At 41.4% G+C, this 20001-nt stretch overlaps 1 protein-coding gene across 1 annotated transcript in view; it reads right to left on the reverse strand.

The window, feature by feature from the left end:
* IQGAP1 (IQ motif containing GTPase activating protein 1) overlaps positions 1-20001 on the reverse strand; it is a 53422-nt gene that overhangs the window by 19203 nt on the left and 14218 nt on the right. Inside the window, exons 2-18 of the mRNA XM_009994281.1 lie at positions 17529-17685; positions 17099-17176; positions 15434-15510; positions 15273-15340; positions 14229-14342; positions 13656-13834; positions 12940-13030; positions 12295-12458; positions 10459-10543; positions 9637-9800; positions 9131-9291; positions 8514-8638; positions 5155-5318; positions 2352-2442; positions 1918-2085; positions 1428-1570; positions 919-1089 (exon numbers count right to left, since the gene is read on the reverse strand). Of these exons, the coding sequence (XP_009992583.1) occupies positions 919-1089; positions 1428-1570; positions 1918-2085; positions 2352-2442; positions 5155-5318; positions 8514-8638; positions 9131-9291; positions 9637-9800; positions 10459-10543; positions 12295-12458; positions 12940-13030; positions 13656-13834; positions 14229-14342; positions 15273-15340; positions 15434-15510; positions 17099-17176; positions 17529-17685 (2200 nt within the window). The remainder of the gene's footprint in view (positions 1-918; positions 1090-1427; positions 1571-1917; positions 2086-2351; positions 2443-5154; positions 5319-8513; positions 8639-9130; positions 9292-9636; positions 9801-10458; positions 10544-12294; positions 12459-12939; positions 13031-13655; positions 13835-14228; positions 14343-15272; positions 15341-15433; positions 15511-17098; positions 17177-17528; positions 17686-20001) is intronic.

The raw sequence follows: 20001 nt of genomic DNA on the forward strand, positions 1-20001 counted from the left end.
TATTTTACCATCTGTAATCACAAAATGATATTACCCCATGAAAAGTCTGGGCCTTCTGAAGCACAGTTAGAGGCCAAGGGCACAGCTGATAAGCTAGGCTGACAGAAGCTGTTTCACTGGAGGCTCCAGCATCACCTGCTGCTGGCAAGAACAGTGCCAGGACAGTGAAAGGCTTCAGAATGGTGGAGCAGCAGTTTGGAGAGGGGCTGGACTACACTTAATAGGAGAGAGTATGACTTTAATGAGCTGGGAGCAACTTGTGTTTGAGAAAACCCCACAACAAAACCACCCATGTGCAAAGCACCTGCTTCTTAGGCAGAAAGAAACACGTGTACTACTCAAATAACAGAGTGGCAATATGGTGCAAAGCATCTATTTAACTGGCATACATTTCAATTACAACACCACAGAGATTTTTTTCATTTTTCTCCTGTAAAAGCACCCAACCTTGTGCCAAATTACCCCACCATCTTTTTCAGGTCCTCAATCCTCCAAACCCCTGGACAAATTTGAAGAGGAGATTCTTACTCAGGAATACTGAAAAACATGTTGTTTCTCTTCAACTAATGAGGAATCACTGTAGCCATTCATCACATGGTATTATTTCCATAAAGACTTAGAACACACTTCATGTTGCCCTATTCCCAGAACACTGAATCAGATAATAAAACCATACATAAAGCTTCTTCACATAAGTTTTTCTTTCTCCAATTCTGCCCAATAAGACTTCATTACACGGAAAAGTAATACATCACAGCTCTCTGGGAGAAGGATGCCTTTAAATAATTTGCAAAATGAGGTGAAGCCAATTGTGTGCTGTAACTCTTTGAAATGGATAAAAACTCTCAGTCAATAAGCTTGTGTATAGAAAACAACTGCAGAGTACAATTTTCAAACATAGTTAAAGGATATGATTACCTGAATGCAAGTGATTGCTGGGACTTGTTTCTTCAAAAAATTCATTCTTGAGTTGAATTCCTGGCGAACGAGATACCCCCTGCAGGAAGCCTGCAGCCTGGTGATCAGGCTCTCGTTGGCCAGCCAGAGCTGCTCGCGGTTGTAGGCTGCAGTCACCCCCGAGATGGTGCTCTGCAGCACCACGGCGGAGCGGGACAGAGAGAGAACAGAGACACAAGAAACAAGACGTTGTACTAGCTTTCTGTACTGTGCTTACAGGAAAACTTCCAAGTTGCCTTCCAACCAAGAGCAACACCATGGTCCCATAACCTTTTTACCAACAGGACAATTTTTTCTGAAGTGGGACAAGGTCTTTTGACACACACAGTCTGAGGGTGCCCGGGAATTACACGTGTTGCCAAGTCTATTCACATTACTATGGCACTGAAGAGTTCTCTCTTAGAACTGCATTGAGGCTAAGAATGGTAAAACATGAACTTTTCAAAGAAAGTATGTGTTATCTACCCTACCTGTATCTCCTCCCGAGACAGCTGGGTGTCATTTTGCACAAATTCTGCTGGTTCATCCCATCCTCCCTCTCTGGTCCGCAGGTTATGGTAATAATGGTAGCCTCCTCTCACCCAGTGCTTGACCCATTCACTGCCATTGCCCCCTAAGAGCAGAAACCACAGTGTAAGTCTCAAAACCAGACAAGTGTATCTTTCCACATATATATGTTACACCTAGGAAATCCACATATACAGGTGCTCCTTCCTCCAAGCAAGAGAAGGAGTGTTTCAGGGTCTCTAATGACCTCATATGAAAACTACCTAAGCACAACACACTGCACAAGTGGAGAACATTCTATTAACTTTTTTTTTAACCTCAGTTCACAAAGCATCTGTAATTGCCACCTGTAATACAAGACTTCTCCCCAGGGTCTTCTTTTACCCCTGGTTCCCATTCCACATGCAATAGCTCTGACTTTATTTCACTAGCAGTTAGCTGCTTGAGGTTCACCTGCTGCCCCTTTCCCTCTCTTCGCCTCCTGCAGCTCTCGCTGGTAGGGCTCAGCACATTCCGGGGTGACTCCGTACAGCCCAACGTCGGGTGAGCGCAGGGCACTCAGGGTCTGCCCAACATCACCACGGTCTACAGCTTCATTAATGGCCAGAATTCCTAAGGAGACTTGGATAATACAAGGAAACAGGTTAACTTGCCATTCAGGGGATCAGTGACTCTTAGCAAACATAGAACAACAGAACAGAGCGAAGAAATTTAATATTTGAAGAGTCTGACATTCACTCTACTTTTTTACTACACCGGAAGCCCATAAGTGCATTTGATTTCCTCTGACACATTCACACGATAGTTCTAGCTCCCAACTTTTCCTTAAGTAACAAGTGTTTGGATGATAATGGGCATTAATTGCAGTACTGTGCAACAATACTTACATCTCTCGGCCTCCTCTGTGTCCTTGTTAGCCCTATGAATCCCATCCTGAATTTCATCTAGCCAAAGTACAGCTGTTTCATCCTGTGTGTCCTGAAGCGAATAGGTGAGAAAAGTATCACTATTTTTGCAAAGTAAAATAACCCACACTGAACAATAGTCAGCACAGTAGCTTTCTTCATCAGAGAACAAGAAGGGTTTCAGTCTGTCTGTCTCCAACACAAAGATACAATGTGAACTGGTGACCAGCTGAGACTACTATGGCATTACCAGACTTGATGCTTCCTCCCAGTCAGAAACTCATTTCAGGAAGAACAAAGCAGCAGCTCTGTGAATGGAAACCACTCCAAAAAGCAAACAGAACACAAGGCCAAGGGTTTGTACCAGTTAGTCCCAAAACTGTACTTGCTGAGAGGACGTGGCTTTCCAGGAACACGAGTCAGTCCTTGAAGAGAACATGGCTACAAAGAGTTCTGAGAACAAAAAGCTGCTGATGCACATTTCTGTGCAGAAGCTAAAAACTCTCAGGTAACTAATGCCACATCAGGCTATTCTTGTTCCTGTCCACAAAAGTTCACAAACCTGTGCAAACTAGCAAACAAAAAAAAGGTTCTACGTATTGTGGCTGGGTGTACACACACACCAGTCCAAGCCTGCTTTTAAGTCTTTGACAGACTGCTTGTCAAGGAGCAGTGATTCTGTAGTTTGGTTGGGATTTGAAGAAATCAAATCAACTAATGTTACATGTAGAAATCTGAGAAGAGGAAAGAGACAAGTGTTTAGCAAGTCCCCAGATACACATAAAGAACAATGATGCACCAGTTGCCAGGAATAGCTTCTCCCCACCCACTGTTGCTTCCTCTGAGTAACTACTGCAAGAAATGCTGAGATGTAGCTGCCACCCCTCTGACAACTCTGGTCACACAAACAGAACACAGGAAGCATTTACTTCTTGTATGGAATAACAATCACACAGCACAAAAGAGCCACTAATCACAGAGTTCAAGGACCAGACCAGCAGCTTTAGGACCAGACCAAAAATGAACACTTCTTTTACATGCCTTCCACATTTTTCCCCACTGTTTTGACAGGTTAAACTAACATGCTTAATGCTATTTCACACAAGACACGAACACGTCTGTCACAGGCAGATTTCATCTGAATGCCCAGAAAGTCCCATAAGAGTACCAGAAACTTCAAAATTCCTGCCCAGCGAGTGGAGGAGAATAGTCAAAGCAACAGCTTCCTCTACTGTAATCTCTACCAGCAGAAGTCAACCCAAAGATGACCAAAACCATCCTGTGCATTTCTACAGATTTACTGTTACAGGCTTCCTGGGAGGCACACAGGGCAACATACCACAGGGTCTACTGTTTTTCTCTCTCATCACACAAGAAACGAGCATCATCCAGTGCTCCCCATTCACAGAAGGGTGAACAAGGTCTTGTGGTGAACTACAATCAATCCCTCTCAGCGCAAAGCTACAGAAATCACTGTCAGCAAGTAACACCTGGCTCCAGATAGCTACTCTTATCCCACAATGTTACTTTATAATACAACCCTTCGATTTCTGAAATTACTGCCATGGCACTGGGAGAAGCCCTAAACTGAACACATGCCTAAATAAGGTAATTTCACACCAGCTGAGAAGTTACCAGCAGGCCTGGCACAAGCTGAAGTGCACACTAAAAAGAGTTCATTATTTCATTCTGACTCAGCGGGAGGAAATGCTTCAGCACAACCGGGTTCCTGAGGAACATTAACCCTTTCAGAGTTTTTGGGGAAGGTACTTAATGATTTATATAAAAAATGCATATAGTTTTCAGCTACTGCCATCACATGAGTACCCCTCCAGCAAAAAAACAACAAAACAAAACATTTTAAAAAGTGTTCAACACAATCTAGGTCTTAGTCTCTATGTGAAATTCTGCCCTGGTGTTAAGAGCAATGAGCTCCACAGCAGAAAAAAAACCAAACAAATCACTCTCAAGTCACTGAAAGCAGGGACATCTGCTACCTCTTTGTAAATATGAGAAAAAAAATAATCAGTATCCCATCCACACTACTCAAAAAGCAGTTGTGCACACACACTCAAACTCTCATGCTCTTTCCTGAGCTTGCAAAATAAAAACTTGCTCTTTCCTTCCCCATCTTCACCTTCACACTTAGTTAATGAAGTGGCAACTGCGTGCAAGTAGGAACAAGTTCTTGGCTAGTAAGAAAGACAATTACTGCTCAAAAAATAATGAGCAGTAGAAGTGCTATGAGGGGAACAACAGGCATCAGCATACACCTTGCTAGTAGCATGTGTTTTGCTTCTTTTTTCTAATTTATCACTTAACAGATTTTTCCACTTTCAGAAACTTTTATTTTTGCCATATATAACTATGCCTATGACTTCATTTAACAAAGGGCACTAAAAAACACTTAAGCTTGCAGGAAACTTGCATTCAGAAGTTCAGAGCTCCTAGAATGAACATGGTCTCCATGTGAAAACAGATGAGGCCTATTATTTCTCCACAAGGAGACACACATCTAATTCTGGACCCAGGTCTAGCTGTAGCAAGCATCTTGTCAGGTTGCTTGTCCTTACGCCCATCTCCAGAGTTCATTAAGATTCACACAGTCTGGCTGCAAATCTCTTTCTCCAGTACAGAAAGATGCAAACTGACTGGGTGATATCAGCTGATGGTATGCAGAATGCCCAGCTCTCCACTTCCAGTTTTGATTCCTTGCTTTCAGGACCAGTAGTAAGCACATTACACAGATGTAAAGGTTTTCAGAGCTGCATTACATTGCACTCACCTGTGCTTTCTCTCTCTTGGCTCGAAGTAGTGTATCCTGGTAGTGCTGTGCTACCTTGGGGTCTACATCCTCCAGTTTTGCTGCAGGAATCTGTAAGGCTTGAATAGTCTTCTTGGAGTCCCCTTCATCCAGAGCTTCATTGATAAGACCAATTGCCAAAATCCCTAGGGAGGAAGGAGCAGGGGAATACAAAGTTTGGATTTTGGCCAACTATAATAATAAGCATTACTTCAGAAGAAAAGTGCAGTTAGTTCTTCCTGAAGCAGGTAGTGGCAAGAAACTGCAATATTGTTAACAGAAAACTTTATTTACTAGTAAATAGTAAAGAAAGCAAGACAATTTCTCCATCTTAAAGCAGCCTGGGCACTGCAATTTAAAAAAAAAAACAAAACAACACAAAAAAACCCACCCAAAACCAAACCAACCAACAAACCTCACAAGAAAACAGAAAACACACTATCACTTAGGGAGACCACATGCAGGGACCTCAGACATTCAGTCCTCAGACATCTGGCTCAGAGCCACTAGAAAAGAATTATCACACTGCAAATGGCCAGAGTTCATAGGTTACAGTTTTCCAAGGTTCTGGCTTCTCTAGAAAGAAATCTTCACATGAAGCTAAAGATTTCCACGGAATACCATTGAGAAATACAGTAACTTAATATTTTTGAAAACCAGTCTATTAAACTTATGTTGTATTAGCTATATTATCAGAAATGTAGATGCTATTCAAGTACAAAAAAATTTACCATTCAGTTAAATAAACAAAATAAATATCTTTTGTTAGCTAAAAGCTATCAGAGACTACATCATACGTGCCCTACCTACAGCAACTATCTCTTATGAATCACAAAATAACTTGAGTTGAGATGGACCCTACAGGTCATCTGATTAATTCCCTGCTTAATGAAGGATAAACTTAAAAAATTGTTTTATCAGTGCAAAACAAAAAGATCTTTTAGAAAAAAGAAAGTAAGGAGCTCAGTGTGGAGTCTTCCAACTTCAGTTTACATATCCCAAGATTGTGACTTTTTCTTCTATGCAGGAAAAAGAATCATAAAACAAAGTTTCTATGAAAAACAGAACATCTTAGAGAAGAGGTCATATTTGGATGGAATAGAGATCAGGGAAAACTACAGGCTGAGGACACTGCAAGAAACAGGATCACTAAAATGATGGCACAGCTTCTGCCAAAAAAGCAGACTATAACTGTTTGACTTAGGAAAGGCCACAGAAATTCAGTAGTAAAACTCCCCAACCAGTTTGCCAATATGGGCATGATAAGACTACTCCAAGGGACAGCAGTGTTACAGCTCCTCACTAGAGAGCATTTTAATTTCAAACTATTTACCAGGGTAGTGGATATGCTTGCAAGCCATGATGACCTCCTCAGAGTAACTTTAACTTGTCCATAGGCAGGAAGTAAAAAGTGTCCTTCCATAAGGGCATATATAAAGCAGACAAAAGAACTGAGAAGTTCCCTGTGAGAAGAGTTGTCTTGTTACAGGATTTTCAGCATCTTTCTTTACAGGATAAGGAGTGTTACAAGGAACAAGGTGTAGGGACTACACTAAGTTTAGACTTCTGCAGCAAACTCTTAATACAGAAAAGACTCTATGAAACTAGCACCTTGGCATGCACAGGCCTGTGTGGGTCTGTGTTTGTGTGGTTTCAACAAATCTGCTCGTGTGACCCAAACAGGAAACCCCATGTCTATTTGGAGATCCAGGAAACAAGTTAATCAAGACAGCAGGCTGGCTCTTAAATTAAAATTTAACCCTCTCTAAAGTCTTTTCAAGGTGATACACGACTCACCAAGTATGCAACAAGAAGTGGCAGAAGACACCTGTTTGTCTCAGTGTACAGTATAAACTTTATCATCACCTCCACATTTGTGATTAATCACCTCCCACTTACAATACAAGCTTTAAGATAACTATTACAGAGATGACTTGAAAAGAAAGATAATACTACTTGCATACACAGGAGGTTTTCAGTACTGTTAATAATGAAGAATTATGGTCCCTTAATGAAACTGAAAAAATTGATGCAGAAGCTTACAAGGACCTACCTAAGAATAAGTTTGCTTAATTGTGCTGTTGTCAAGGACAACCCTATCTCCACTCTGGATCAGTCATTTCAGCTCTTACAGATACTGTTCTTTCAAAACTAGTGGTCATATGCAGTGTTAAACCAGAAAAGAAAAGCTTCTAATTTCCTGACAGAACTAACTGTAAACAAAGCAATTAACCTCCTAGGAGGTCAGCACTTTCCATTTCAACTCTGGTAAGAGACCTGGGTCCCAGGATCTGGAAGTTAGAATCTGAATGGCATCAAACTGATGAGATAATTAAATGTTCTTTGGAAAAACAAAAATGTGTACCAAACGTTTTAAGTAAGAACAATTGAATCTGTAGGTGTTGAACAGATGGCGTTTCAGAATGAACTTTTTTTGGCATCTCTGTTTATTTATCACTGAGTCAAAGTAAGAACAAAAGCCTAATTACTTGATGCAATATTTCCACTCCTGATCTTCAAAAAGCTGCAACTTGGAAGCAGAATTAAGAAGCCTGGAGTTAAAACACTGAGAATAAGACCTGGAAATAAACTCATCTCCCTGTTGTTCATTTAAGCTAATCATCCACTATAGAAATGCATGACAAGATGACTGCATCTGAGAGTCAGCAACACAAAGATGGGTAACTTATTAAAGATGGGTAACCTGCATTTGCAGGTCAGATTACCCACTGATTGAGAGGGATCCTGGACTGAGACTGTGAACTTCCACTACCAACTGGAAAGGTAAAAAGGGCAAAGCATTTTCAAAAAGAAGGACTAAAAGGGAGAAGAAGAAAACCTGAACAGGGCAGAGATTGCAGCCAAGGAGAGAAAAGACTTGAACAAAAGTAATTGCTACTGAAAGCAGCAAATTAGAAAGGAGGATGGAGTCCAAAAGCGGACTACAATTAATGCAGATTTTGGTAATGCTACTTTAAGTTAAATCTGGGGGACTGAAGCAAAATTAGCACATATTATAGACTAATCCTGGATGCTGGCAGCAGGCAACAGATTTTGTTATTCAAACAGGGTTGAAATTTGCATTGGAAGGATTAATAAACTGGAGATACTGATTTCTGTGTCACAAACACACCCAACTGCCTGATCTCTCAATCAACAGCCTCCTAACAAGCTTTCTACATTACAGACCACCAACTCTTGTTCACAAATAAGATCTTCCCAGGTATCTAATGCATGTAAACTACAAGTCAATCAATAACTTTTTGTATTGACATGCACTTCATTTTAGCACTCGTTATGAGCTAGGATCAATCTAGCATGAATAGAGCAGAAAAACTTACTTTCATGTTCTTCATGCACAGCTATGTTCACATGATCAACACACGACTGGATATCATTCCACGTGATAAACTCATTTCCTTCTGCACGTGTTTGAGCTTTCAGCTTCATCAAATCATCGATGTATCTGTCAAAGAACAAAACCCCAAACCAACAAACATCACATCACAACGAGCTATCCAGGGAACACACAACACAGCATGAAGACTGTACACAAAATGGAAGAGGTTAATACAAAGGTCGAAGCTGGTGGAAGAAAAGAAAGAGGAAAGGCTGTGTGAAGAATGGTCAACCCAAAAGTGAAATAATTGCCAAAAGCCCTAAAACACTGAATGAGGGGCCAGGGCAAGGAACACAAGGGGTGTAGTGAGAACCTAATGGTACCACAGCATAGCTTTCATGTGAAGTCTGTAAGGAAGCACCGAGAGACAGCAGAGAACTCAGACCAGTGAGAAACAGCAATAGCAAAAACACAACTCATGAGCCAACAGAGATCAGAGCAACACTGTAATAAATAATGTCAAAAGAACGTAGAGGGTAAAACAGGGTAGAAAAAATTTCAAGAAGTCACAGAATATAAGCAACATCAAGGACAGACACATTTCCTTGAAATATCCACCTCTGAGAGTTCTCATCCTCAATGTTTGTCAGCCCTGTGACAGGACTGCTCAGCTGTTTCCACACTGTATTCACATCTCCTGAATCCAAAGCTCTATTAATCAAGGCCACCGAAGACAGCATCTCTACAGCAACAGATAATTCTGGGTGGGTGAGGTTACCCTGCACACAAAGAGGACAACAAATTAATTCCACTCTTCACAAACTATTGCTGCACACAGAACACAGAATACAGCAGTTGTCAGAACAGACATATACCAAAGCAAAGGGACAACATTTATGACACTGAAAGATGAGTAGATCACCAAGAGATTAAAGTAGAACCTTGCAGGACCAAGTAGCTCAAGATTTAGGGATTAACCTTCATGTCAGAACAGACTGAACACCAAAGCAATTCTATGCAGACTCAAGACAGGTTTATTCCAAAGAAGGCATTTAAGGAATCAGACAAGGCAGACTCAGTGATCCATATCAAATTCCAGAAATTAGGGAGAACGTAGTACTTACTTCAGGGCTCTGTTGCTGCAAGGTGGCCAGCTCCCTTTGGTAAAGATCAGCAGCAAATGCATAAACCTCAGCCAACTGGGCCTCTGGATTCATCATTTCTGCCACAGTCTTCTCAGCATCACCCACTCGAATTGCAGAATTAATCTTGGCTACTGCTGCCAGTTCTACAAGTGCAAAGAGGCAGTAGAATGAGGATGGTAGACAGCTGCGTTCCCAGTAATAACACCTCTTCTATTCTAATCAATAATCAGATACCTAACAAGAAAAGTTCCCTTAGCTGCAGGAAATTAGTGAAGCTTTCTGATCCATACTTCCCCAGCTCATTTTCCATTACCACAGACAACTAAAATATATAATGCCTTCCTTAAAATGAAGCTCATGTTTAAAACCAGACCACCTTTTTGCCTGGTTATCTGAGGTTTGTTTCACCATTTCAGTCTTCTAATGGTTAGAAGCTTCATCACTGCAAATTTTTGGATGGATGAATAGTAACAACTTCTTCTCCCTTTCTATGTCTGTCTGTCCTGCTCAAGGCAGCAAGAGGCATTCTAGAGCTAGCTAACTTTAAAAGAGCTCAAGTAGGTAAACTAATGCCAACCTCCATGCTGAACAAGTACTGTAAGAGCTGGATAACAGACACTACAAATAATCACAGCAACTGTGTCTCTTTAATGTTCTTAAGCAGCTATGAAGTACTGAAAGAACATTCATAACTCCTTGAGGCACCTCACGTATCCCCACGCAGACCCTAATCCTGTGCCACCTCATCCTTCTGATCACATCCATGGTCACTTTGCTGCAATAACTCCTGCTGATCCTTACTTTGTTGATACTGTTGTGCTGCCCTGTTAGCAGCATCCACTCCCAACTGCAACTCTTCCTTCTGCAGAGGACCTGTAAGGCCAGCCTGAGGAAAAAAAAGAAACCAGGAGGGTAAAACCATATCAGGTTAGTCACTTCAAACAGATCTACAAAAGGAAAATAACCCAACTATTCATTAAAACATTCTAATGCCATGCAGCTTCTACAAAGAATGCCACATACGTGAGGAAGACAGAAATTACTGACCAGATTCTCAGCTCATGCGCTGAAAGACTGTACATGTACAACCTGATCCCTCTGACAGTACTAGAAGTGCAGTCCCATGAACACAGCAATTAAAGGCTAGATACAGCTTCCAAAATTATGAAACATTTAAGACAAATGGAACAATTTTGTGGGAAAAGACTCCCTGTACATGACCTGCATGTTGAAGTAAAATTGGTACTTGTGTAGTTTGCCATGAATTGACACATTAATTAATCTTTACCTCTGAGCAATTAAAGACTTAGCAGAACATTAAAAAAAAAAAAAAAGGACAGCATGCTGTTTTGGCTTATAAAAACATGCTTTTTGGGTTGTATGGTATCATACCAAATACAGACAGAAAAATCAGATGGGGTGACTGGCAAGTGGGAGGGCTTGAATAACTTGGGTAGCAGCCATGCAGGTTGTGACCCTTGATACAGTTCACATCATAAAGATGCTAATTGTACAAAAGCACCAACAGACCACATTTATGTAACAAGATCCTGCAGTTTCATTCTGGGAGAACATGCAGCCTGACTTTGCAGTTCAGAAAAGAGCTGAAGTTTTTTTTCTTGCGGCTACAAATAAACTTGGTAAAAAATCTTCCCAGTCCTATTTAATCCCTAGAGACATCTTGGGACAACTATGGAAAGTTTCTGCCACACCAAAGCTTGGCAAGACTTCTTTTAAAGTCTCCACTTTTCCTATTGTATTTGAATCGTAGGTCCCAAGAAACATATCTTGTGAAGGCCTTTCTTCAGATAAGTGACAAATTTGAGTAGCAACATCTGCAGGGCTAAGTCTGTGCTGTAGAAGGCCTTACACCCCCAGAGAAGAGCATAACAGCAATACACGATCCTGCAGCTCCATCATTCATGCAGAATCCCAGGTAAGGAGCACTCAGAAAGTACAGCAGTACAAAGTGTAGCAGTAAGTCATTAAAATACGTGACAGTAATAGCCATCTTTGTATCCGCATATTTTTCCCCTATTAACATGTATGACAATGTGATAATTGAGACAATCAATGCTGGCTTTAAAAAAGCCAGCACTCTGTGCTTTTACAAGCAGCACACACAAAGCAGCCTGCACATAAAATCCACTGAGGAGCTGACCTGAAATGAGAAACTAAAGTTAATCTTAATTATAGAATGACTGAATAATTTAGGTTGGAAAAGTCCAACCATAAACATAACAATGCCAAGACCACCACTAAACCACGACCCTGCCACATCTACAAATGGTATAGGGTGGGATTCTCCACAGTGAAAGTAGTCCACGCTTGTCTTACCTGATAGGTATTTATAAAACACAAATATCCATGTTCTTTGAGCACTGGCAACAGTAAAATGAAAGGGAAGATGCACCTACAGTATAACGGTTCTATACACACAGGAGTTAGTATTTTAAGATTTAGTGAAATTATTTTAATGATATCTAAATAGGCTTAGTTTATGCCTCTGTCTCTTGGGTTAATGTTTTGAAACCAACACGGAACTGTAAAGCAGGTCTACAGCAAGTGTTTAGTATGCAGTGGTGTGGTGATGGGGTAGGGAGTTAATGAATCAAACTAGTCTAGACTTTTGCATACCTCCTGTTTCTGTTGCCTGTCACTCAAAAACTGCTTGAAATACCAGTCACAGTTTTCTCGCAGCAATCCTCGGAGCCCCAGGGCTGGTGTTGCCAAAGCTTCATACACTGCTAGTGCATCTCCTCGTTCCAAAGCAAGGTGAAACCTTGATATGGCTGCGTGTGCTAGCAGGAGTAAAGCAGAGTTTTGAGAGAAACATTAAAGGAGGAAATCCCATGGTTTATATAACCTACTGCTCAGAAATACTCTTAGACCTGATGGATAGCAAGCTAGGTATGAAATCCACATGGAAGACTTCCAAAGTCAACTGCAAAGCAGTACTTGAGAAAGGGGCTGAAGGTTGGAAATAGCACATTGCTCAAGCTGAAAAAATGAGGGACAGATGCAGCAAATAGACAATCCATTTCCTAAAGAAAGTGCAAAAGAAGCAAAATTATATCAGCTTACAAATATTTACTAATAGCGAGTGAAAAAAACCCAACAACCACCAGAAAAGAAACAAAAAAAACCTCACCACCAAAAATCTCCAAAAAATCTAGGGAGCTGCCTTCTGCTTTTGTTAACATTACAGAAAGTGAGGAAGAGAACAGATATAATTTTTAAGTACTCTTTTAATTACGACTATTACTTTAGCATGATACCTACTGTTCACTTTATTGATATTTCCCTGAATCTCCGCTTGAGTCAGAAGTTCTTCATACACATCTCTCTCTCTCTCCGAATTTTCTGAGGCAATCTGAAGAGGCAAAAAACTAATCAGTGTCTCTACAGTTTCCTTTTCCCTTTCACATCATCTCATTGAAAAGGTCAGAGGGGATAATGACAGATAGGCAACCTCTAAACATGCAAAAAGGAGGCCTAGCAGTAAACATACAAAGTATACTGGCACTGGTAGAGGCAGCTTAGAAACATCTTATTTCAGTGCAGTGGCTCTATATGAACATGCAGTAGAATTCCAGATCAAAGCAAGCAATCCACACAGATAGGTATGGGATATACAGTGCTCTAAAACAACACTTACCCTTCAGAGAGCATCAGTCAGTTTTGCTCACAATTTCATTGTTAGGAAAACACATTAATGTATAAAAATAGAGGGAAAGCATTCCCAACATATAAAGGGTGACCTGAATGCTGTGTCTATTCAGTCCCTATTTCAGACAGCTAAACAGAGTAACACAGCTAACTGCTACCTGTCTTCTACAATATGAAATCAGGTTACTGGGGAACATATCAGAACACCACCAGGAAGAAATCTACCTCACACTGTACATGCAGGACATTCTGTGAATCCCCCAGAACTCAAACTGCAATACAAAACTGCAATGCATGCTAATAGATGGTTTGAAAAGAGAGTTATCTACCCTATTTTTAGCATTCTCCATCTTGTCTTGCTTTGCTCTGTAGAGTGTGTCTTGGTAAGTGAACTCCAGCTGATCATCAAGATTTATTAGCATGGCATTAGGGTTCTTCATTGCCATAAGAGTGTCAGATGGAACCTGATGGTCGATTGCTTCATTAATGGCAATGACAGCAGCATGTACTGAAAAACAAGTCACATTCTGCCAGTTAGTCCCAGACATAACAGCTCTGTTAAAAATTGAGAACTTAACTGGAAAGAGCAGAAGAATTATCTGGAAATTAACTGGAAAGCAAAAGAATTAAAATAACTCATTCCATCATGACTTTTTCTTCTTGTCAAAAAATGACAGCCTACTTCCAATTACAATGCTCTAGCTACTCAAATCATGTCCCAGAAATAATTTTTTTTAAAAAAAAGATACACAAAGGAAAGAAGAAATATCTTCCTAGTCTTCCAAAACACCCGTCAAAAGGACTGTACAGTCTTACAAGAGGGGGCATTAAAACCAACACTTGAAATATAAAAATCTAATCTGCTGATTTGAGTAATCACATAAAACTCCATTTTTCCTTACATGCTGCTTCATCCACAGAGAGTTCATTTGCAAGAATTCCTCCAATCTTGCTGAAGGCAGGCATCTGAATACCATACTTCTCCAGTTCAAGCCTCATATTACTGATTTCCTCCTCTGAAACATACATAAAAACAGTGTTATGCAGGCTTAGACACATTAGCAATCAGTACTGCTGTAACAACTGCTGCTACAGAAAAATTCAGGGTAACTAAAATAAACTACATGTACTGTTTAAGTAACACTTTGAATTTAACCCACAAAGTGAAACAAAATAATTGAGAACTGGTAGGCATTCTGCACACTTTCCCAAAAATCTACGTTTCTCCCAGAAATAGGAATATTCTGTAGTCCTTCTCACTAGACAACAATACATGACTCATGAGGAGGTGGAAATAGACTGCATCATTCTAAGGTGCCTCAACTATGGCTAAATGCAACTCAAAGAGAGAGTTGATAGTCTTAACATCTTATAGGTATAATTAGTATCAGTTTTGCAGGAAAATATAGTTTATACACCTTTTAAATCAGATGCAGACCCTCAGGCAGTAACCTCACTAATGAAAAATATAGATTGTGACACTTTTGCAAAAATTGAGGAACAGAAACCTTGAGGTGTGTGGACATGAGACTTTGTGCTAGAATATCCTGCAGCAGATCAGCTGGGAAACTCTTCTTCAGCTGATGGCACCTCTACTTAAACTGTCAAGGGAGGACAGAAATATTTACCAAGTTCCAAACTGAAACCTCTCCCAAGGGGATGGAGGCAAGGTTTAAGCAACTTTTTTGCCACTGTTGTAAGATGAGGGGCTGTTAGTTGCAGAAGCAATGATCAGGGCAGTGATGGCTATTAAACGGCCTGGCTGAGAAGCATCCAAATCAGACCGTCTTCTTAAATGAGTCAAACTCCTTGCAGCCATTAACTTTGAATTTAATTTGCATTTAGGACATCAAAGTAACAAACCTATAACTGATCTATATAATGTCTAGTAGAGTATGAGATAAAGGCAGCACACATTAGCACGTTTTTAGGTTTTAGTTTTTTACCTGTGAAGTCCACCTTCCCATATAAATCTTGAATCTGGGGAGCAAGACCCAGTTTGAACAGGTAGAGGCTAGAAATTAAAATAACCAAATAATTAGAACTAGTAATTTATCTTTCTATGCAGAAATATTTCAGCAGTGGATTTCTGCCTTGCAGGCCTTACCTGAGTGCATGAATACAATAAATGCAGCGTGGCATGTTCTTGCGGTCGTAGATATCTGTCGTTTCTGGGTAGAATATCTACAGATAAAACAAAGTAAGCAGTCTGAGCCTCACTCTGGACAGCCAATCTGTGTAACTGTGATCAGCTCAACTCTGCAGTTCACTGGTGAAAAAGCCCACAGAACAAAACTCTTCAAGCTTCTCTGCCCCAGCCCAACTTTTCTCCCACTTGAGGTGTCAAGTCTTCCCTTTGTTTCTACCACCCAAACCAGGGATCCCCTTTCCCTTCCCATGCTCTACACACACAGATGAGCACACCCTTTCTTTTGTGTGCCCACCAAGATCCTGAGTCACAAGATATTAGCCAGGACTTTGGTGAAAGCCATGAGAAGAAAAAATACAATAGAAGGAGAGAAGAGGATTTTGTTTGGACTACATGGGGTGGAGAAGCAAGAGAAGAGACAGTGATAACAGGAACCCAAGACCAGTGCTGTGGAGCTTTGCACACATTTTCAGTCAGATGGACCCAGAAGCTTTCAGACAGTTTCAAATGCAAAGCTCTTAGAAGTTCAACATAAGGAGCTAATACTGGAAGTGTCTGTTCAGGAGTGCTGACCAAGAGCGTTCCTTCCGAGCTGCTAGAAGGCTCCTGGCTGTTGCCCATGAGCACAAGGCACATTGCTCTGTACAAGGCAAGAGAACTGAAGGACTGTCACAATTCTTCAGCTTCAGTTCCCTGGCTCTTCTGCAAGGGAAAATACTTAAAGCACCAATATTTCTGTCAATGTGTTGGACCTTAGCCCTGTTTCTTTAACATCTCCTCACATGTTTATTTCCCTTCCAAAACCCTCTTACATCTGAAAATCCTGCCTCATACCTGGCACTTAACTTTCCTGTCTAGCTCCCTCCTCGCTCATTTTCACCAAACTTTAACAGTGTATTTCAAAATGTCCTAATCCCATTTTTTTTTTTTAATTTGGAAGCATATATGCAAACAAAACATACATCAGATTAAAATACATAATGCCAGGTTTGGTGAGACTGACCATAACATGGCTTACAAAAAAAACCAAAACAAACCATGTTAAAGAAAACTTGCTATCCACGTATGCAACTTGATTATAAGCACAGAACTACTACAGTTCCATATATTTTCAGGCATGAGTGTTCATTAGCTCAGAAGAGTATCTGGCCATTCCCCTAGAGAAGTCAATAACTTACATTTGATTAAACTACACCAGGAACATTTTAACTTGATGTGAAAATTTTATGGGGAAACCTGAAGAAATGAATAACACAGTATTTTCTGTTGCACCGCTTCTTTTAGTGTAGTTATCTAATAAAAATTCCACATGTGAACTGTAGCTCAGATATTGCTCAAAATAATGCATGGTAAGAACAATGTAATGGAGATGTTAAGCAAGATTAGCGATATTAGGGATATGGTACAGAAGGAGAAATTATTTTGCTTCTAATCATTCTCACATATAGCAGAATGAATATTTCAGCAAGTTTCAGAAGATAATTTCTATAGGGGCACGAATCAAGAAAATCAAGAATTAACTAGGTGAAGTCTGATGACTTCTGTAGAGCAGCAAATATTTCCATGAAATGTAAAGCTTGCCTGAGAGTATATCTTTATCTCCACACACAACATAGAAATTACCTTGGGGAGACCAATCTCAGCCATGGCATTCAGCCACTGGATTACATTATCCGTGTGCCGGAAGTGGAGCCCAGTTGCCTGGAATAGAAACAGGCAGAACGAGGGAGAGAGCCGTAAGAAACTAAATATCACAGCTTCCAAGAGGAGTGGGGAGGTTCATTAAGGCAGATGGTGAAAACAGGACTCATAGAAAATTAGTCACAAGTCTCCTATATACAGTAATGTGGACTGTTTATGACCCATCCTTCCCCTCAGTGCAAGCTCAGTCTGCCCCCCACGCTCAACCAGTGTTCTAGAGGGAAGGTGGGAGCTTCTCAGGTAATACTGAAGTAAACTAACTTTCTGCTTATTTGCTCACATGACCTCTGTGTGCTCATGTCTGTCTTTTAGAAGCCTCCCTAAAGCACTATCTGTGGCCAACAGCCCTCACCTTGTATCGAGTCTGTTCCCTATCATAGATTTTCTTCACAGAAACCACTTTAGGGGAGAAGAAGTTTCCAAGTTTGGCCAGGTAGACCCCATTTCTCAATCCTTCTTCCAGCTCTGTTGTAGGAGGCAGCTCTTCATTCAAACAGGCCTCCATCCATCTGGAAGTGCAAGAAGAGCAAAGTTCAGACACAAAGGTACTTCCAGTTATGAATACACCCCCATGCTCAATAGGCTGTTGCTGATGCCATTCTCTAGCGTAAGTACGTAGAATTAGGGGTTGAAAGTGGGTTTAGCACTACACAATCCATGTCATTAAAATGCTAGTTAGGAACACTTCAGACAAAATATTAAGCAGAAATAAGGAGTCCAGTAGCCACTGTTTCCCAATCAACTAAGATACCATCTCACCATCATGTTTCTCTTTCAGCCCATGCTTTAGCTGGTACTGGCCTAGACATTGTGGCCAACTTAAATGTTCCTCTTGGGCACAGGCTTATCTCACCAGCATTTCTTTACTCTGCTTTCATTAAGTATTTGCTAGTTATTTAATGACTTCACACCACTTATTCAAGCTCTTTTAGATGATCTCTTAGAGAGGCCCTACAATGTTGTCATCAAGGCTACCTTCCTGACCTGTATGTTCTCCCACTCTACTATACCTTTCAAAAATAAGGACACAAACTGGAAGAGGCATTCCTCTCCCCATAACGACTGATTTTTCCCTACCTTCTTCCTTCCATCTCACTTAATGGTGCCAGGGATCCTCATGACAAAAAGATTACAATAGCGAATAATCTGAAAAGTCACCGTTCTCAAAACAGAGGTGCACCTTGATGTTTCTTCTGTACAGAGCTACCAGGGGCTACTCCTTATAAGCCCAACTACAGTTTTTTTCCAAGGATGGCATGCTCACTGGCTGTGCTAGTCACTGAACGAGGGAGCTGAGCAGCCATGGGCCACTTCCTGAAGCCTTTTCCTTAAATGATACCTCACCTGCAGCTAAACTCTAAGGCAGGACAGGATGGACCAGCCTTGGATCAATACAGATGACAGAAAAGTGGCTTTGAAGACAGCAGTGGCCCAGAATGGCAGTAGCCCAGATTATAAAAGAGAGCTGAGAGTGTAACACAAGCAAGGTTCATGATTTGGCTCAGGAGGATAAAGAGTCCCCATTACTGACACTGATCTTAAAGACAGACAAGTAGAGGATCCTGGTTGAAACCAATTAATGGAATTTTAATATTCTGAGCATGCATTCAGGTGCATGCATAACTATAAATGATCTAGCTACATAGGAATGCAGGAAAACACTGTACTGGTTTCAAGTGGTAACAGATTAAATGAGTAACTGAGGTAAATTAACATAATTTCACGGAAATCAATCCTATAAGACACACCTGGGAAAACTGTGTGGCACTGGTGACCAACTAAAACTGCTGACACTTCACATCTGTGAGGTTTCATGCCCCATAATAGTCTGATTAAAACCAAGCACCTGCACATACATTTACAAAATAGCTCATATACACCAAGAACTAACAGTTATCTCCATGCAATGCTTGCTGACTCGTTACAGCCTGACAAGTGGTCTGTGTTGGGTGGGGAACTGGCTGAGAGATCCTACCCAGGGGGTGACAGCAAATAGTTCCTGCTCAAACTGGCAACCAGGCACAAGTGGGGTCCCCAGGGATCAATATTGCGCCCAAAAGTGTTTAACATCTTCATAAGCAACCTGGATGTTGGGATCAAGAGCACCTTGATGAAGTTTGCTGATGACACCAATTTCCTCCTAATGTCTAACCTAATCTCCCCTCTTCCAGTTAAAAGCCATCACCTTTTGTCCCCTTGCTACACACCCTGGTCCCAAGCCCCTCCCCAGCTTTCCTGGAGCCCCTTCAGGCACTGGAAGCTGCTCTAAGGTCTCCCTGGAGCCTTCTCTTCTCCAGGCTGAACACCCCAGCTCCCTCAACCTGTCCTCCTAGGAGGGCTGCTCCAGCCCTTTGGGGCCCTTCCTGGACTTTCCCAGGAGCTACATGGCCTCTGTTAGGGGCTTCAGAGTGGGACACATTTCTCCAGGTGGGGTCTCACAGGAGCCAAGTAACCGGGGGGGATCCCTCCCTGGCCCTGCTGGCCCCGCTTCTGGTGATGCAGCCCAGGCCCCGGCTGGTTCCGGGGCTGCCGGGGCAGGTTCCTGGTCACGCCCACATCTCCTCCACCATCACTCCCACGTCCTCCTCCTCCAGACTGTTTTCAATCCATTCTCCACAGACACCCCAGCCCATGTTCGTGCCTGGGGTTGCTGCAGCCCAGGTGCAGGACCTTGTTGAACTTCATGCAGTTTGCACAAGTCAGCAAACAGGCGTCTCCAGCAGGCACGGTGATGGAGATTTCAGGTGAGCCTGGAAGGGGGGGATGTAGTTCCCCTCTTCTCATTTCTCAGCAACAATAAACAGCAAGGAACAGTTTCATATTCC

This window comes from Chaetura pelagica, unplaced genomic scaffold, assembly GCF_000747805.2.
Source record: "Chaetura pelagica isolate M959 unplaced genomic scaffold, ChaPel_1.0 scaffold233, whole genome shotgun sequence".
NCBI lineage: Eukaryota > Metazoa > Chordata > Aves > Apodiformes > Apodidae > Chaetura > Chaetura pelagica.